Genomic DNA, 20,000 nt, shown 5'->3' with positions numbered 1-20,000 from the left:
TCTCATTAAAAAATAATTAAGTGTTATAACTAGAATGTGAGTTTTAAAGTCGTTTTTATTCACTTAAGTCTTATAACCAGAGTGTGAGTTTTAAAGTAGTTTTTATCATATTTTTAAATTAATATCAAAATCTCATTAAAAAATGATTAAGTTATAACCAGAATGTGAGTTTTAAAGTCGTTTTTGTTCACTTAAGTCTTATAACCAGAGTGTGAGTTTTAAAGTTGTGTTTACCTTTTTTTAAATTAAAATCAAAATCTCATTAAAAAATGATTAAGTAATAACCAAAATGTGAGTTTTAAAGTAGTTTTTTATTCGCTTAAGTCTTATAACCAGAATGAGAGTTTGAAGGAAGTTTTTATTCATTAAGTCATATAACCAGAGTGTGAATTTTAAAGTAGTTTTTATCTTTTTTGAATTAAAATCAGAATCTCACCAAACAATAATGAAGTGCTATAACCACACTGCACAACCCTTTGATGTTACGCTTTGAAGTTAGCGTAGTCTTGTCATCACCAAAATGAAATAAATTGCTATTATTAGAGTTAGTTTTAATTATATCCACTGAGATAGTCAGTAAATTCATAATATATCTATTTAGATTACAAATAAGCTCAGTTAGAGATCGTTAGAGTCTAAAATCATGTGTTTCATGTTAATAGAAAGTAATTCCAACATATGCTGACGCTTTTTCAGAGTCTTCACAGTTCCCGAATGCAATTAGGCCTCTGCAGAATTATTCCAACATTGGCCCAAGGTAAGTGACAAAGGCTGGACTTTGTTTAATTTGCTGTTTATTATCATATTTCTCCGATGTCTTAGTCCCGTTTCTTTTGGGTTTACACACACACACCACACACACAACACACACACACCACACACACACACACACACACACACATATATATATATATATATTATATATATATATATATATATATATATATATATGGTGTTAATGCAGGTAGCTCTTTCAAGCCTCTCTTCTCTCTCTCTCTCTCCTCTCTCTCTCTCTCTCTCTCTCTCTCTCTCTCTCTTTATGTGCATATGAATAACCATAGATATAAAATATATATAATATATCTATCTATCTATCTATATCTATATATATATATTATATATATATATGTACTATATATAGATATAATTATATATATATTATATATATATACATAAAGAGAAAGAGACAGAGACAGAAAGCGTTTTTTTTTTCTAAAATAAAAAACTGCATTAATCACCACACCTGAATTTCAGACCGACTTAACCAAGTAGTCAATACACTTGACCCTCCATTCATGCCTGTTTCCGAGAACGACTTCTGTATTTAATCTCCTCAAGATTCTCCTTGCTATATAGAACCTTTAGATCGGCCCCTCTCCTGCCAGTTGTCCGTGGAACTTTAACAGAACCCTTCGTGAATAACTGTACTCTTGCATTTTTTTATTTGTCTTTGGCGCCACTGATTCTGTTGAAGAGGCCTCGTCCTGCTTTGGTTGAAGAGTTGAAGGCGTCTAAATCCTTTATTCAATCCAGTAACTGATCCATTTAATTTTGATTGTTTGATTGGGGCACTATCACCCATACAGTGCTATAGACGTTGAAAAGAGGGAGTTAGAGTGGTTGAACAGCAAAATTGAGGAGAGGAAATGGAAAGGGGGTAAAGCGAAAGGCTTGATAAGGAAGTGCAGCCAGGGGCTCAAGGGACGTTGCAAAAAAAACCGTCAGTAGTGCCTACGGTGCATCACGTAAGGTGCACTGGCGTTACTACGCATCTAATTTTGGTTCGAATACTGGTCCTTCTGGTTATGAATTTAATTTTTTGATGATAATGCATTGAATATTCTTGGTCTTCAGAATGAGTGTTGCAAAACGCGTCAGAAATTGTTACTACAGTAGATTCACATCACCGTGCATTTGATGTCTAGGCCAATCCCTTACGACGCTCCTGATTGGCTGTTGATAAGCCAATCACAGGGCTGGAAATTCTCAGTCTCTCTCGAGAGTGTTCGCATAGGCAGGATGTAAGCTCCATCTCTCCTGAGGGATACGTCTTTCAAAAGTATCCTCCAGGAGAGGTGGAACAGCCAATCAGGAGCGTCGTTCCATCTCTCCTGAGGGACACGTCTTTCAAAAGTATCCCCCAGGAGAGGTGGAACATACATCCTGCCTATGTGAACTCTTTCGAGAGATTAGGCGCTTCCAGCCTTGTCATTGGCTTATCAACAGCCAATCAGGAGCGTCGTAAGGGATTGGCCTAAACATCAAATGCACGGTTGATTAGAATCAACTATAGAATAGACTATTTTTATCTCACTCTCTCTTTTCGTTGTGTCATTAATGCCACCGTGAAATATTTTGAAATATAATATTTTAAAAGATCTAGTAAAAAAATTTTTTAAATCTAGTACTGACAAGTCAAGCAATAAAAGTCTTGCCACTGAATATAAAAGTTACATAGCAATTCCGCGCGACTTCAATACTGATTCAGTCTCCTCATTGGAGGCTCGTCCGCGAAATGAAAAGAGGGAAGCGTGAATGACAAGTGGCATAACACAGCCAGAATGTACAACAGACGTCAAAACGCCTCGATCCCAATTAGCGCTGTTGTCTGTTTTCCCCCACGAGCGATCATCAAAACTGTTTTCGAATGATTCCATGTCTCTCCCGACGTGTTCACCTTAAGGGCTGCCAAGAACTTAGACGACGACATTATTACATTATTCTATTACGTTATTCAATCGAAAGTTCTTAAGAGATGGGCGCTCGCGTGCTAATGTAAACAGAGCGATCGTGTGGTATAATTTTCTGCTGGGGGACATAGGACGTGATGCTTACATAAACTGCGCTCATTAAAGACCACGAAGTCGAAGTAAAAGAATTTTTTTTTGTTGACTTATGGAGATGAGATCTCACTACAGTGTACTTTTTTTTTGTTTTTTTTTTTGTTTTTGAAGATGATATTTCACACTAAACGAATGAAGTGGCTTGGTGCCCATAAGCTGTAAAACAACAGAAAAAAATTATTATTTAAGTGGTATGGTACCCAGAAAATCACCCTCAAAGTGGCATGATGCCCACAATATGGAACATAAAAGATAAAAGTATCCTTTTATTGCTTCGCCTTTTCTTTTCTTGTTTACGAAATGAAACTTGGTAAAACTAAGCAGTATTTTTCCTCTTGCAAACGATTGACCTCTGGTGGCTAACAATGAAAATCTGACCTGATTTCTACAGTCCACAAAGAGACTTTGGCCTTTTGGTCTTGCATATAAGCTGCAAGTCTTATCCTCACGATTCCAAGTGACCATATTTCTGAAAGTATCCGTGCCTTACTGGCAAGAATGTTATAGTATTATTGCAATGATTAACAATGGATCCATACTGTCCAAAAGGGCATCGGCATAGTACGAGGTCGAAACAATACATTTCGAATTTGGAAGCCAAGGTACCTTCAATTTCAGACATGTAGGGAGCATTAGTGAAAGAAGTTAAGTGTGGTTTCTGGTAGCATCTTATAATTGATATTATCTATTATTCAAAGGTGGGTGCCGGGGAGGGAGGTTGTAGGGGGTATTTCTAAAGTGCTTTAGAAGGATCCATCACTGTCTTTAGCGTGGCAGAATTGTGGTATTATACTGATGACCACCCGTTCTCTCATATGTCATCTTTGAATGTACTGTTTATTCTTGTTTTATATGTATTATTAAGCTCGTAATCATGCGCACGTACACGGATACCTAAACATTCCTTAATTAACGTACAGTTTATTATCGAAAAGGGATGCCTTCTGTAAATAACGGCAATCACTCTACACCCATTCTTGAACGGCAAGGTCAAGGTTGAGTCCTAGATAAATCCACTTCGGTTAAATGGTGCCAGTCACAGTTTTTGGAACGATAGGAGTGAATGTACAAGACTTCAACCTCTCATTATGTTAACCAGTAATAAAAAAAAAAAATAAACTTCAACCTGTCATTATGTTACCATTAACCTGAAAAAAAATTCAACCTGTATTTCATGTTGGCCAATAATCTAAAAAAAAACTTAAACTTGTCATTATGTTAGCCATCAAACTGAAAAAAACTTCAACCTCTTCTTTTGCTAGCCAGTAATCTGAAAAACTTCAACCTCTTATTTTGCTAGCCAGTAATCTGAAAACTTCAATCTCTTCTTTTGCTAGCCAGTAATCTGAAAAACTTCAACCTCTTATTTTGCTAGCCAGTAATCTGAAAAACTTCAACCTCTTATTTTGCTAGCCAGTAATCTGAAAAACTTCAGCCAGTGATTATGCTAGCCAATAATCTAAAGCAAGAAAGAAAGAAAAAAACTGAAGCTTATCATTATGCCAGTCAATAATCTGAAAAGTAACTATCTAACTGATACATTCATTCTTATCAGATTTATAAGGGGCGAAGTTGTTTTCAAGTAAGACATCTTGAAATAAACAATCAAAGCTTTGCATTTGAGTCACTGCAAAGTTGTGTAAGATTATGAGTTTACGAAAAATATAAATCTTTGGTTGTTGATATGCATATTTCTTAAAGGATTCCCGCTATATTATATCAACAATGTTGTATACCAACCCATTTGCAATCTGAAACTTATTTGCCTGCATCCAACGGATTAAAAAAGAATATTTCCCCAACCATGTCCTGATAAATAACAAGTGATTTGCCTTAAATGTTTTCTCAGAAACAAAAAATAACTCGTACTCTAGTCAACGAAAAATTTATCTATTCATGATTTTTTTTCAGTCACTTAAACACACTAAGGCACCGTGGAATGTGAAAACTTGCATATTAGGAATCGTGACCTGTCCTTATTCAGCTTATCTGCAATAAGTAAGCAACTCTCCCGTGTGACTGATACATACTTGTACACACAGTTCACTCATGCAAATATGGCTGTTGTCTCTTGAAGGATTAAGATATAATCATGACCACCATTTTAGCGGATTATCTCGTGAACTTAATGTTTTTGAGTGACCAAAACGGAGTGTCTATTACTAATTACGTTATTGTTTCAGATAAATATGTCAGATAATTCAACATATATACTTTAGCTTCAAGCTTTAGAGAGAAAAATAGTGATTGCGTCTGGGAAATGGGAAGTTAAGGGTGGGAGAGGGGGGGGGGGGGGGGGGGTGGGGGGGGGGGGGGGGGGGGGGGGGGGGGGGGGAAGGAGTGGTTAGTGACTACTTTATCTACAGAACCAATACCTAGAGGCTATGAAGCTTTAAAAAATGTTCACACACCTGGATAAAATTTAACGAGGCAAGAGGAATTCAGCGTGATATCCACTGGGCATATCCCAACAATAGGAAAGAATAACGAGAGAGAGAGAGAGAGAGAGAGAGAGAGAGAGAGAGAGAGAGAGAGTTTCAGGCAAAGTTGGAAACTATCTTGCTGGATTGGTCGAATGTAAAAGGGCGAACGATCTGGGTGCTTTAAATGGAAAGGTACATAAGTGACCGAGAAAGGTATGAGGAGCTGGTAGGTATGGTATTCTTGAAGAGGAATGAGAACTGGGTGAATTTTTTGTCTTTATGGTCTGAAAGGGTCTTGACTTTAAAAAAGACTACGTGATTTCCAAATAGGAATTTCACATGTGTAGACCTACATCGGAAAGAGACTATAACGGAGAAAGAGTCTGTTAGATTTGGTCTTGGTATCGAGTAGATAGAAAAGCAAGTTTATAGTTGTAATTTGGGGAGAAACTGCCGATTATTGTCCTGTTGGAGTAAATATAAAAAGATGGAAGTTTTAGACAAGTGCAGTGCATTGAGCTAGAGTTGTGAACGCTGCAGAAGGAAGAATTACTTGCATTTCAAAGATTAGAATATCTTTTATCGTGTTTACAGTTACTTGGTTCCTGTTCTCCTTCGTTGCTTCATTTGTTTCTCTCTTTCGTACTTAATTCTCTGTCTTCTCTTTGAGTAACATGTTTGAGAATGCCCTTACTTATTTACTCTGCTTTTTTTTTGTCTGTTTAAATTTTGTTTCTTCCTGGTTTCCTTTCTTGTTACTTCTTTTGCTGATTAATGTTACTCTTGGTTCTACTTTGGTCGTAATTGTGATTTTTCCACTCCGTTTTCATTTAAATGTAGTTACATTTGATTACAAAAGACGTTTTCAATAATATTTCACTTCCAAACGCTTTAATAAACATAAACAGTACTATATAGCTATATTTGTCGAGTTAAAACGAGTTTTTGCACGACATTATAACAAGTTTTAAATGCGTGTTGTTAAATAAAAAAAAAATCGATATCGAAACCTTTTCAGATTAACTACCTAAAGATAGTGGTTCTTCTTATATTCAAGTTTATTTCATCTTTAAAATTTTATTCCTGTCCGTCCTAACGTCTGAACACTGACGTCTTAACATGAATTGACGGAAATAAAGTTAAAGTAAAAATCCCACCTAAGCACTGATGCGCATCAGGCGATTTTAGAAACCAAGGTATTATAGGGTAAATGTTTACCAGGCTTCCATTATCTTTAAAGTTAACAAAAATACTTTTCACACATTTCAAAGGCGATATCACTATCCAGAAATTGGACTGCATACTTATAATACAGACACATATAAGACCTTTTTAAGTTACCGCTTAGAAATATTCTTATTAGTTTTCTTTGGTTTATATGAATAAAGAAAATGTATTTAGCATAAACTACGCTAAATTACGGCCAGGTTTGTTCCCGGAACCTTATTGTGGAAAACCGGGAACTCACAGAACCCTCTATAACTTCCCTATTTGTGTATATATTTTTTATATTAAGAGATCGTTATAAAGGTAAAGTTTCCAGCTTTAATTTGATATATCATTTGTAGTTTTTTTTTTTTTTTATACAAATGGCGTTCAAGGCCCCAATAGTAGCCTATATCGCATGTCTAGAACCGCGTAAACTGCTTTTTGAAGAAAACAGGGAACTCACGGAACCCTCAATAACTTCCTTATTTGTAGAGATATTTTTCACATCAGGGCATTCTTATAAAGGTAAAGCTCTCAGCTTTAATTGATGTATCATATGATGGTTTTTATATGTAAATGGCATTAGAAGCATATTGAATCACTGCGGTATACCTAAATGAAGTTTTTGTCGCCGAATTTAATTTAGATGTCATCATAGAAGTTTCGTTATTCAATTTTTCAGCGCAGTGAGATTATTATTGGGGTGTCAACCGCTATTTATATATAAAAACCAACAAAGGATACATTAGATTAAAGCTGAGAATTAATTTGATTACCTTTAAAACGATGGCCAGGAATTCCGGGTTGACTTCAAATATCAGTTTACCGGGTTCTATAGACATGCGCTAATTATTATAGGGCCTTTGAACGCCAAGTTATACAGTATTTATAGTATTATTTTTTATAAATAAATGATTGAAAACCAGAGATTGTTCCTAGAAATTTAACGGATATTTTTGCTAATTTAAATGAGTAAACCTCTCCTCTGAACTCGATTTTTTTTCAGTTCCCTTAATATGCTTAATAAGAAAAACATACTAAAATCTATTCCAAATACCTATGCTTGTTACCGTCGGTGGCCACGGATACCAATTAGTGTTGTTACCAAATCGAACTACAATTTCCAACTTTTTTGTGTTCATGTTTCGACATTCATTATTCGTCGCCCCAGTGTGTTTGGACGGCTAGCATATTTTTAACGTCTTTTGTTGTTTTCATCTGGAATTGTGAAAATGTGGACTATGCTGAAACCTTATTTGGATTTTGGAATTCAGGATCAGGTGTTGCTTGAATGAACCGGGGTATGTGAAGGAGACAAATGCACGAAGATATCGTTTATTATTATTTTTGCCCAAAACGATTGAAAATTGTGAGTTTAAGATAAACTGAAAAATTACCGATATGATATCAGAAACTGACCGTCTTTTGTTTAGGTTTTTACACACGTTAATCCAGAGGGGCTGGTGCTAAACGTGGCGTCCCGCAGAACTTTTTTTCTTTTTTTTTCGCATAAGAAATTAACCCATTGAACTGGTTTATGTTGCAGTTGTAGGTCATGGTAGTCTTCAGGTGTGACTTGCAGTATTGCCACACGCGTAGAGGGCTTCCCCTACGGTTGGGAAATCTGATGTCCATAGGAGGTAGGGGTAACCTCGGGGGAAATTTACCTTTGTGTAGTGGGATGTAGGGGATTTTCATTTATTTCCCTTAAAAATACCTTGTCTAATATTCTAGATAGAGTAGAAATATCATTAATATAAATAGTATCGGTGAAAAATATTAAGCAGTCCAACATAACAATAATGGTATTAACATTTATTATAAACTTAATATGTGTTTATAATTTTTCTGGTAAAATCTCATTTTTACTCTTTAAAATAAACAAAGTTTTGTAACTAATCCTTTGAATCAATGATTTTGCAGTAAGAAATTTCTTATTTATTTTCATATGCTATAAATGCCATAATTCTCATGCACATTTTCGTTAACTGAGTTAATTTTTTATTTACATGAAATTTTGAATTCTTATTTTCAATATGAATTTAAACTTAAATGTACTTGTCTTGGTGCGTAGAGGAAAATTTGGGGGAAATCATCTCTGGTGTAGGGGAATACGCAAACGTGGTGACTGTGGTGTGGTGTGGCAACGCTAGGTCATTTCATTTTCGAGTTTCGGCCATTTGGTTCTTTCGTTTCGGCCATGTGACAATCTGACAAATTCTTCTTGAATTTTTGTCCTCAAAAGGAACAGGATTTTCATTTTTTATCGTGAGCATTCAGTAACGGCTAATTATTTTGCCTTAGATCTACCATATGTTAAATTATCCGTAGGATAGACACTTGTGGAATTGTAAACTTATTGGCAGGAGTAAAATCCATAAGGAGAGGCGTGGTTGTGCGTTTGTGTTCATTACAATCTAACAAAGGTATTTATCTTTAAAGGTTCAAACTTTTCAGCATAAAAATTATATTTTTTAATAATTTGAGACTACCAAACCGCGATTTAATATAGACATTCGTTAAAGCTATATCCTTGCCTAGACTAGCTAATACTAATGGGGACGGCCATGATACCTCACGGCTCATGACAGTCAATTTCCAGGGTAACCTAATTTAGTCTTTGTCATGACTTTTAGGATGACATGACGGTAAATCTGCCGCACCGTTCGTCCCCGTAAATACGAAAGCCACCAGGAATTTGGGCGTCAAATGTATTTCGCCGTGTTTAGCACGAGTCCCTGGGTGTTAATTACGGTCGTCCGAATAAATATGACTTAAAATTCTTGTTCAGGAGGTAAAACTGCATAGAATAACCGCAACTGCCATAGTCTAGGCCGCCGCAGAATACTACTATATACTCATAAAGGGAGACTTACAGTCAGTATGATGGTCACGCACTGTTAATTAGTGATTAGGTATAGGTATACTACAGAATGCTACAGATGATTGAAGCAGACGTCAATAAGCGCAACCACAGGCTGACTTAAATACTCATTATTAAGCAAATATTTAACAAAGTTAAACAGTGGTTCATTCAACAATATAATAATATAAATTAATATTTAGAATATGAACATATAAGTTATTCAACTTTTAAAGCGCTTTCATTAAGATTATTATATTGGACTTTACCCTTGGTAAGTCGGATAACACTAAAAGAGAGAGAGAGAGAGAGAGAGAGAGAGAGAGAGAGAGAGAGAGAGAGAGAGAGAAAAACTGAAACAAAACTTTTGTTTACGCGAACATTTAACCCTCGATTTTACGTCACATATGATAAATCTTTATCAAAATAGTACAAAATATATTTCCTAAATATTTCCTTACTTTCTGTAACTAATTCATATTCAGTTTTGTTGCAAAATCACCAAATTAAATTAAATTAAAATAAAAACATGACATGGCTACTGTCAATTCGGGCTTTTACAAAATATAACTTTTGTCTAGTCTTCAAATTTTTCCCAAAAATAAATATTTGTAATGTTATTTAGGACTAATCATGAAAAAATTATTAATGTATAATTATAAATCTAAGGTAAAATTTCCTTTTAAGTATGTTTGTTACTTAAAAGTGATTAGACCTGAAAGGTGTTTTGCCATGAATGTCTGGTAAAAAGCAGTTAGATATACATTGAAAGTTGACCAAGAGTAAAACACTAAAAAGTATTGATAGTCACTAAAATGATAATATAAAAGCAGTAAATTATATATAACTATCTATGAATAACAAGTGCTAAAATAGTCATAGTGCAAAATATCATTCGATATTTTTGTGAGCTTTTGTTGGGTCTTTCTGTAAAATTAAGTACAGGCATCATTCAAAATGTAAAACGGGTAAAAAGTAAACAAACCAATGCAGTTGTCACGTGCAGTATTATAGCTTTAGAATTAGAGCCATTTGAGGAACATCACATTACGTCTTCTTATCTATAACAGGGAGAATTAGATATTCAACCTATATAGCGGTGTCTTAACATTCTCATATTTAATTCTGAGCCCTTGACGATTCAAGACGGCACCACTAGTGACATCTATTAAGAGCTAAAATAAATATAAACCAAACAGCCGTAAAAGAGTAAATGGAAACTATTTTGTTTACATGAAGATTTAACCCTCGATTTCACGTAAGATGTAAAAAAAACAACAAATTAATATGAAAAATTAGTTAAATATTCATCTTTATTTAATTTAGTTTGTTTCTCATTCACTGTCCCGGCAAAAATGACTAAAACAAATAAAAACAAAACCACTACATAGCATCTTTTAATTCAGGGTTTTTGCAATACATAGCTATTGTAAATAATTTTTAAAATTTAATACAAAAACATTTCATTAACAAAATTTAGACAATATAAATACTTTTGTGACTAAATTATAATTTAGTGGTAAAAATAATCAAGAAGGATGTTGTATTATTTAAAGCTGGTTAATCCTAAAGGTATTCTGCCTTTAAGGTCTGGTAACACAATCTGGCATACGAATGTCAAAAGAATGTCAAGACTTTAGAGTAAAAGTTGAAGTTTCACTAGGTGTTATTAGAAAGCCTTAAACTGAAAGTATGGCGGCAGCATATTAAATGGACATAATTTCATAATTATCAATCACTAAAATGGGTTGCCCTCATGAAAATCGAAAGTCTTCGTGAGGTTTTGTGAAGTAATTTTGTAAAACAAGGTGCAGACATCATTCAAACACAGAACATGATCAACTTTGACCAAATGGATAGTAAATATATATATATATATATATATCTATATATATATATATATATATATATATATATATATATATGTGTGTGTGTGTGTGTGTGTATATATATATATATATATAGATATATATATATATATATATATATATATATATATATATATGAAATAATTTTAAAGCTTTACGTATGATAATGATATACATGATAACTGCTATAGCTTGCAATTATATGAGGTAACTGTGGTGTAAGATTTTAAGAGCCCTCTGTAGTATGACCGTCTGCTCAGTTTTATAATAATAATTAGGAAATAAATAATGACTGATATTCTATCAAAGCCAGTAAGTGTAATTTACAATTGCTACGAGAATTCTAGTATATAATGATCGCTGCAAACTTAAAAATGACTTGGCCGAACGCTTATGATATAAGACAATTAACAGCGGAACTCTTTCAGACTAAAACGATTAAAATATACCAGACTTGCGATATTACCTGAAGACAATGTTCATTTATATCTTTGAACAGTGTAATTGTTGAATATTCATCCCAGAATTGTTAGATGGAAAACCTATCCTGTGGCTATGTCAGCCATACTTTTCATTTCTGTTGGATGCCGGAATAAGAAAGTAATAGCATCTTTGCTTAGGGGATTAATTTTTTCTCCGTGCGGCGGCAGTTGCCACCTCCAAGACTCAAACTGTTTCCCCTCCAAGTCTCAACTTATCCTCCTCACCCCCCCCCCAAGCCCCAAGAAGTAACAGCATGTTGTTTTCTTTTTAAATGTGCAATCATACATACGTATACGAAATTTCTCGGAAATATTACGTTTCTTGATTCATGTCTGTCAACTAGCTACCAGTGATGATGAGATAAACGAACAGTAACGGGAGAATATAATTTTTGCTGAAATACCTTGCTCATGTTGCTTCAAAAAACACATAAAAAAAATAAAAACCAGCTGATTAGGTTGATATTGCAAAAATTCCAGACGAAGAATAACTTACAAAGTTTTTGGGTTTAAATGTGCCTGGATGTGGTATAATTTTGATTGAAGTAAGGCAGTTGGATGCGTTGAGATATATAATTTAGAAGATAGTTTTGATTTGATTTTTTTTATGTAGAATTTTGGCATTATGCCAATCACTGGGGCAACTTAGACCATTCAGCGCTGAAACGGAAATTGAAAGTAAAAGGTTCGAAAGGTGTAACAGGAGGAAAACCTCAAAGCAGTTGCACTATGAAACAAATGTTAGGAGAGGGTGGACAGTAAAATGGAAAAAAGAGAATATGAACGGAGGTACAGTAAAAGGAATGAAAGTAGTAGCAGCTAGGGGCCGAAGGGACGCTGCAAAGAACCTTAAGTAATGCCTATATCGCACCGAATGAGGTGAACTGGTGGCACTAACCACCCCCGCCCCCCCAACACGGGATAGAAGATAGTTATTGGTTATGAACGTTGAAAAGTTACAATTGCCAGTTTTCATATCTATTTATACTAATTTAAGTGATTTATGTACGTACTGACAATTAATCATCATATCCCCAATAAGGTTGTATATTTGAACTGCATATGAATAATAATGCAGTGGCATACCTGTCAACTGCAGTGAAATATACAAAAAACATTAATGATTGAAAATTATACGAAAACCCTTTTGTTATTCATTCTTTTCTGATACCCAGGATATCCTCATAGTCCTTCTAGGCATTTATCATTATTATTTTAGCCACTGGTGTTCATGATCGTGTTCCAATTTGATAGTAGGCCCTTTCTGTTTCACCACTCAAGACATACTGTTTGAGAAGTGCTAAGATCATCCTTAAAAAGTTAACCTGGGACTGTGTACTGTCTCTCAACACCCTTTGAAATCTCAGCCAATGAGATTGACAGATGAAAGAAAGGAAGGTTTTGGTTGGCTACCCAGTATACTGACCAAATACCTAGTTATCACCCGAGATTAATTAACTCACAGTGAGGAGATAGATTGCTACCTATCCAATTTCTGTCGACAACTTTTTTGGAATTACTAACCAAAGTAGATTTTCACCTCTCTTCCTGATGATTATTATCATTATTATTATGCTGATTCAAGTGAGAGGTTTGCATTAGAACGCAAAATAACGATATTTAAAGGACGATAGATCTCAATGATCCACAGATATAAAAAAAAAATCATAGATTGAAGATTATCTTACATTCCCATTAAAACTTTTGCTTGCCTACATTTAGAAAAGTAATGTCAAGACTATAGAAATAATTGGCCGAATGATTACTTTTAATTCTTAACACTGCTTTATTTGTACTTTTCTTGTACACATTACAATTTTGTTTGTTTGTTTGTTACAAGGTTGTATAGGCAGAACTGGAGAAAACCCCACAGTTGCGCTAAGAAGGGATCTCACTGTTAACGTAAGTTGGATCTACACGCCATATTAATTGAATAATCACTGTAGGTTCTCGTTGTGGGAAGGTGTTCAGTCGGTAACAGATAATACGATATTAAGCAGCAGAAAGTGTTAGGAACATAATACCAAAAAGTGAAATGACATTTCTTTTATTTTCTATTATGAATGATTGTCTTCCAAGCAGAAGATCTAAACATATTCTTTGGTGGGACAACACACTGCTCTGCTTTCTGGCGCCACGCAGGTATGTCTACGTGATGACCTCTCACGGGATCTGTGTGGAGACGATGGCACAGTTCACATAAGTTCCCCCTGACGAGGGCTTTCCAGTACTTCCTCCAGACGTGATACCTGGAATGATGAATGAATGTTAGTCTTGGTCGAGGCAAAATTATCGGCTGGAAAGTTATAGAGTTTTCTAGGAAAAAAATACAACATGACACCGTAACCTTCTAAGAGCTAACATGACGAAGGCTTTCCAGTACTTCCTCCAAATGTGATAACTGAAAAGATAACTGAATATAAGTCAAGAAAGAGGCAAAATTATCATCTGGAAGCTTCTTTCTAAAGGACTTTCTTGGGAAAAATACAACAGGATTCTGCAGCCTTCTAAAAGCTAACAGGGCAAAGAAGAACCACATCCTTTTCAAGAGTTTCAAACGCTATCTGAGCTCATAACTGCTTCCTCTTGTTCACGACCTCTTATTCATTAAAGAAAAATGGTACTGTTTCTTAAAAAGGTCACATTCTAATTACTCAGTGACAATTAAGTTGATGTTTTTATTAGAAATGGGAGAGCTGTTAATCAGCTCAGTGGTCTGGTTAAACTAAGGTATACATAACTTAACCGTTGGGATTTCCATCGAAAATAATTACCCAGGCGATGCTTCAAGAACAACATACCAAATCTTATTTCCTATTTTCATATTTAACTGAACTACATTAGTACAAAAATTAGAAAGGCAGAATTTCTTTTGTCTACCAAAGGCTAGTTTTGAAAAGAAATGTCATAATTCATTACACACAGACATCTGATGCCACCCATAATGGAAAGGAAAATTAAAATTTGAAGAATGTCCATTTCACCTTGCTTAAGACTTTATAATATGAAAAGACAAATCCCTAAAGAGGAAGTTTGTCTTCATCATTTACTCCCAGGCGAGATTGCCTGCTTTGAAAAGCACCTTATACTTTCTTGAATATAAGAGTGCATGTCAAATTCGAAAGGTACAAGTTCTAATCTCTCCACAGTTTGGTTGAAGCACAGACTGGTAAAATGTCAAATTATTAACTAAGGGTTCCTCGCATCTCTACATCTCCAATAAATTTCGGCATTTACGAAAATCAGAAGAATGAGAGCTAAAGGAGTAACTCAGCTATTATAGTTCCCTTACCTTCCATAAGCCACCGGATCTCTTTGTAACTTGTTGAGTAATTTAGCCAGTTCTCTTGGATGATACAACCGGGCGTTGATGAAGGACCCAGGCGGCAAAAACTCTTCGTATCCATCACCTGTTTTGAGATAAAGATTTCATCATCATTCTACTCGATTGTGGTCAGTGTCCACCGTGGATCACCAGACTGAAACTTGGTTTATCAAGTTACACAAGCGCATAAGCACAGCAACCTCCCTCATTAGTGCATTTATAGGCCTATAAGGGTAGGATAAGATGAGGCGTATTGGCAAGGTCATAATAACACTGATAGGCTTATAAGGATGAGATGGGATATTGGTAAGATGCAATGAAGGGGGGAATAAGCCAGCCTATCTAGGCTATCCGAAAAATATAGCCTAACCTTGTTAATAACTTGCCTTGTTCCAAACACAGCTACATCTAAACCTAAAAAGCAATAAAAATGAATGAAAAGAATTAAGTGCCTTTTATTGATATAAAATGAATGGGTGTCTACGAAAACTTCATAGGCTAGGTTTGTTGTTTTGATATTTAATAATATTTACCGTCACAACCTACTGACTTTGAACTTGAGCTTTTAAGATCCATTTAATCTCGCTAATTATTGCTAATTTACAGTACTTGGAAATGTTACCCAATGAATTAAAAAACTTTTGGTAAACAAAATCATGCTATATATAAATGCAATTCACTAAAGTCTCGAATAATAATGCTGTCGCTGATTTTATTTAATCAGCAATATTTGGTTCTGCTAATGTTTTATAACATGATGCAATTTTGGGGGGAATATTTCTAGAGACGAAAACAATATTTCTCCAAAGTAAACTTGACAAGGTGTGTCAACAATAAATTTTTTGGCATAGGAAGCCGATGAACACAAGTTACGAGGGCGTAGATACCAGAATAGACAAGTTTTCTCTCCGCCTTAAGATCCGTGACTTGGAGATAAATGATATTAAAAAAAAAAAATACCTTGCGTATTGAACTAACCTCCCCAAACAATTGGAACCAATCCGTACTTCAAAGGATTGTAAGGTTTCTCTGACAGGTAGTGATTGCACAGGCTATTCTCGAAGGCCAGAGAGAAAAGGTACTTCTTTTTCAGGATCGTCTTCCAGCACTTCTCTTCGAATGCTTGGTAGGGCTTCCCGCATTTATACCATCCGCATTTGCCAAACTTGTCCACGTTTATGAATCTGGAGAGTTCCTTTACGTAATCTTCCCTTCTCGAGTCCGTTTTGCAGTTGCTTGATATCCACACGACTGGTTTTGGTCTTTCTATAAAATCTGCCCAGTCAGGTCCCATTGTGTCTTCTAGAGTAGTGTTGGCTGCCATTGCACGAAGGTATCGGTCTAATGTGTCACTGTGGTATGACAGCTGATTTGCACGCAAAGGCCTGCGTGAAAGAAATATTTACAGTTTAAATCTTCTTATAAAAGAAAAGCTGAAGCAAAGGCTGTATTCCAGATATTTCAGTCAGACTTCAGTCTACTTAATCCTAAGGAGCACAGGATAATGAATACAAAAGTAACCAGTTAACAGACAGAATCTGTTTAAACTTAAGCGAAGATGCAATGCATTATATTACCCTACTACAGTTATTCTCCTTGCATTTTAATAATTCACCTATATTTTAAACTAATTATTTATTATTTTGTTAATTTATTTTTTCCTTTTTCAAAAAGTGGTCTTTTCTTTCTGAGCTTCCCTTTACCTCCTAACTGTTGCTTCTTTCCAAGAACGGGTATTTACGCGTATTCACGCACAGGTTTACCTGTCAGTTTCCCTGTCAGTTCATCGAAACTGACGTTAAAACGTACGTGTGGACGGCAGTTTGTGGGCGGAGTCAGTCCACTCACCAAAACTGATGAACTGGTGGAATTACCGAAAGTTCTTTTGACGGGCAACCAACGTCCGGGAAGGATCTCAGGCGCTCGGACTAGAATATGAATAAACTACGTATATAAGCCTAATTCATTTCATTGTTAGGCCATGCGGTGCTATTTGTAGACCGTTGCCAGTCCAAATCTTATGATAAATATGAGGAAAAAAAAATTTCCATGCGATATACAATTTGGTATAGACCTAGACCAGTGTCCTGCCTGTGAAAGGTGTTACTATACTCTGTTTTTTTTTTTCATCTGTCCATGACCGCATGTGGTGTTTTTGTATGGTAACACTGCGTCCCGGGCTTTAGATAGTTACGCCTATGTGTAAGTTTTAGGTAAATAAAAGGATATCTGGGTGTACATTTGCAACTGAAAAGTGTTTTAATAATTTACTGTATGCGAATTACACCCGTTAATATTCGAAATAGGATATTATTATAAATCGTTGAATGTAAGCTGAATGTAACTATCTAAAGCCCGGGACGCAGTGTTACCATACAAAACACCACAGGCGGATGGACAGATGATAAAAAACAGAGTATAGTGAAAGTAGGCTTCACGGTCTATTTCATAAATAACTGAACCAGTCCCAGGTCTAATTTAGCCTGATTTATTCATAGTGTATAAGAATGGACTTTTCTCTTTAAATAGGCAATATTTTAGACCATATTCTGTTATGCCTTTTTGCTTCTTTCCTATTTTGAAGTGAATTGCCGCAGTAGCAGCTAGTCTTTGTAGCTCTACATCCTTATCTGTTATCACCCAGTGAAGTTTCCATCGCTCCATATAATATAGTTGTTGTCACGACGAAGGCTGGACGAGAAATGAGGGCAATGCCAATGACCTCGAGTTGACTGTCCGACTGACTGACAAATCTACTCTGTATGTGTGGACGCTCATCCGTCGAACGGTCGTGAACTTGTTTATCGTCCGTTCTATTTTAGCCTTTTTAGCCATTCTAGGGGGCCGTTGTATGCTCAAAGTTATTATTATTATTATTATTATTATTATTATTATTATTATTATTATTATTATTATTATTATTATTCAGAAGATGACCCTATCCATATGGAACAAGCCCACCACAGGGGAGATTGACTGGAAATTCAAGCTTCCCCAAAGAATATTCTGCTGTTCCTTGGAAAAAGTAATAACAGAAGGTAATGGGAAATACAGAATGAAAAGATCGCTAATCAGAGAGAGAGAGAGAGAGAGAGAGAGAGAGAGAGAGAGAGAGAGAGAGAGTTTCATTAGCGATTTGTGTTTGTGACAGTTAATTTTTCAAAATCATTTTCACACAATTGTTAACAAATGTCCCCCTACTCAAATCATTCTTCAATTGAATGCCTGCAGAAGGTTCTTTTGAAACTAGTATGCACACACAAATACAAACACACGCACGCATACACACACAAGCGAATCATTATACCATTCTACCATCTTTCTTCGTAACTAGAGTGAATGTCGCTTTCAAATTATCACAGGAAATAGCAACGCCGTCAGCTCGTACCGAAACAACGAAATCAAGTTGAAAACCAAGTGTTCGTTAGGCAGAAATCTTACGTTTCCTTCAAGATCTCTCTTGAAGGTAGATACGATGGTGAATAGACTCTGCTTGGAGGAGAACTAAATGGTTAATCATACAATGACAATGACTCGGACTATTACCTTACAAGGCTGAAGCATGGAAAGGGGTACGGACGTAGCCTGTTCTCCCTTATTAGGAAATTATTGTCAGTAGTTTTTAAAGGTGAATGTGACTAAAACAGGTGTTGCTGAGCAGTAGGGAAGATAGAGACAGAACAGTAATACAAGAAAGAAGAGGCTCGATTGTAAAACAGGAGGTTATAAAATACACACTGTTACCCCATTTCACGTTGATCTATTTTTACTCATAGCTGTTGTCATCACTATTTCCTTTTAGGAGGAAAAGATCAGGTTCCTGAATACGCAATGTCGAAAAAAGAAGAAAAAGATGAAGAAAAACTACCTGACCACAGTTTGTGATCCTGAAAAACATCATCATTAACAACTGTAGCCATTTTTCTCTCTCTTTCTACTGGTAATTTAGCAACATCACGTATATTACACACACACACGAGCGCATGCACTGTATGCTTTCCTAAGGGCGGTCATTATTGCCATGAGTGGTGGGTCTCAATCCCTTTCAGGTGTGCGCATTTCTGCTTCAGTACTTTTGATTCATTCCTGTCCTTTGGCATTGCTCGTTCATAGACAGCATGGCTAAAAGGTGACCAGTTTTTGGGACATTATATATATATATATATATATATATATATATATATATATATATATATATATATATATATATTCTATCTATCTATCTATATATATATATATATATATATAGATATATATATATATATATATATATATATATATATATATATATATATATATATATATATATATATACATATACACACACAACACACACACACACACACACACATATATATATTATATATATATATATATATATATATATATATATATAATAGGAAATCTAATGTGTGTACCACCATGCTCCGGTATAATGCTTCAAATGAGGTTTTTTAATAATATTATTCTGTCCCATCTAGGTATATGTATATATATAAGTATTTATATATATATATATATATATATATTATATATATACCTAGATGGACAGAGAAGCATTATACACGGAGCATGGTGGTACACACATTAGATTTCCTATTAATATATATATATATATATATATATATAGATATATATAATATATATATCATATATATATATATATATATATATATATATATATATATATAATGCTTCAATAGAGGTTTTTAATAATATTATTCTGTCCATCTAGGTATATGTATATATATATAATATATATATATATATATATATATATATATATATACCTAGATGGACAGAATAATATTAATAAAAACCTCTATTGAAGCATTATACACGGAGCATGGTAGTACACACATTAGATTTTCCTTATTATATTCCAAAAGGAGTAATTTCACATGCACTGTCATATGTAATATACCAATACACTTTTTCTACGCAAAAATTTTCTTTCTCTCTTTCTCTCTCTCTCTCTCGTCTCTCT

General features: G+C 34.9%; 2 protein-coding genes across 5 annotated transcripts in view; one reads left to right on the top strand and one right to left on the bottom strand.

The window, feature by feature from the left end:
* LOC135217950 (uncharacterized) overlaps positions 1 to 20,000 on the top strand; it is a 123,650-nt gene that overhangs the window by 57,261 nt on the left and 46,389 nt on the right. For 3 of the 4 annotated variants that reach the window (XM_064254055.1, XM_064254054.1, XM_064254056.1), the window contains exon 2: positions 697 to 757. The exons of the other annotated variant lie outside the window; for it this stretch is intronic. The gene's annotated coding sequence lies outside the window, so the exon portion shown is untranslated. The remainder of the gene's footprint in view (positions 1 to 696; positions 758 to 20,000) is intronic. 4 annotated transcript variants of the gene reach the window in all.
* Positions 13,411 to 20,000, bottom strand: part of LOC135218025 (alpha-(1,3)-fucosyltransferase C-like) — an 18,521-nt gene continuing 11,931 nt past the window's right edge. The window contains exons 4-6 of the mRNA XM_064254171.1: positions 15,992 to 16,398; positions 14,981 to 15,098; positions 13,411 to 13,937 (exon numbers count right to left, since the gene is read on the bottom strand). Of these exons, the coding sequence (XP_064110241.1) occupies positions 13,736 to 13,937; positions 14,981 to 15,098; positions 15,992 to 16,398 (727 nt within the window). The 3' untranslated portion in view covers positions 13,411 to 13,735. The remainder of the gene's footprint in view (positions 13,938 to 14,980; positions 15,099 to 15,991; positions 16,399 to 20,000) is intronic.

This window comes from Macrobrachium nipponense, chromosome 9 (assembly GCF_015104395.2).
Source record: "Macrobrachium nipponense isolate FS-2020 chromosome 9, ASM1510439v2, whole genome shotgun sequence".
Lineage (NCBI taxonomy): Eukaryota > Metazoa > Arthropoda > Malacostraca > Decapoda > Palaemonidae > Macrobrachium > Macrobrachium nipponense.
This window is presented reverse-complemented; position numbering and strand designations above follow the sequence as displayed.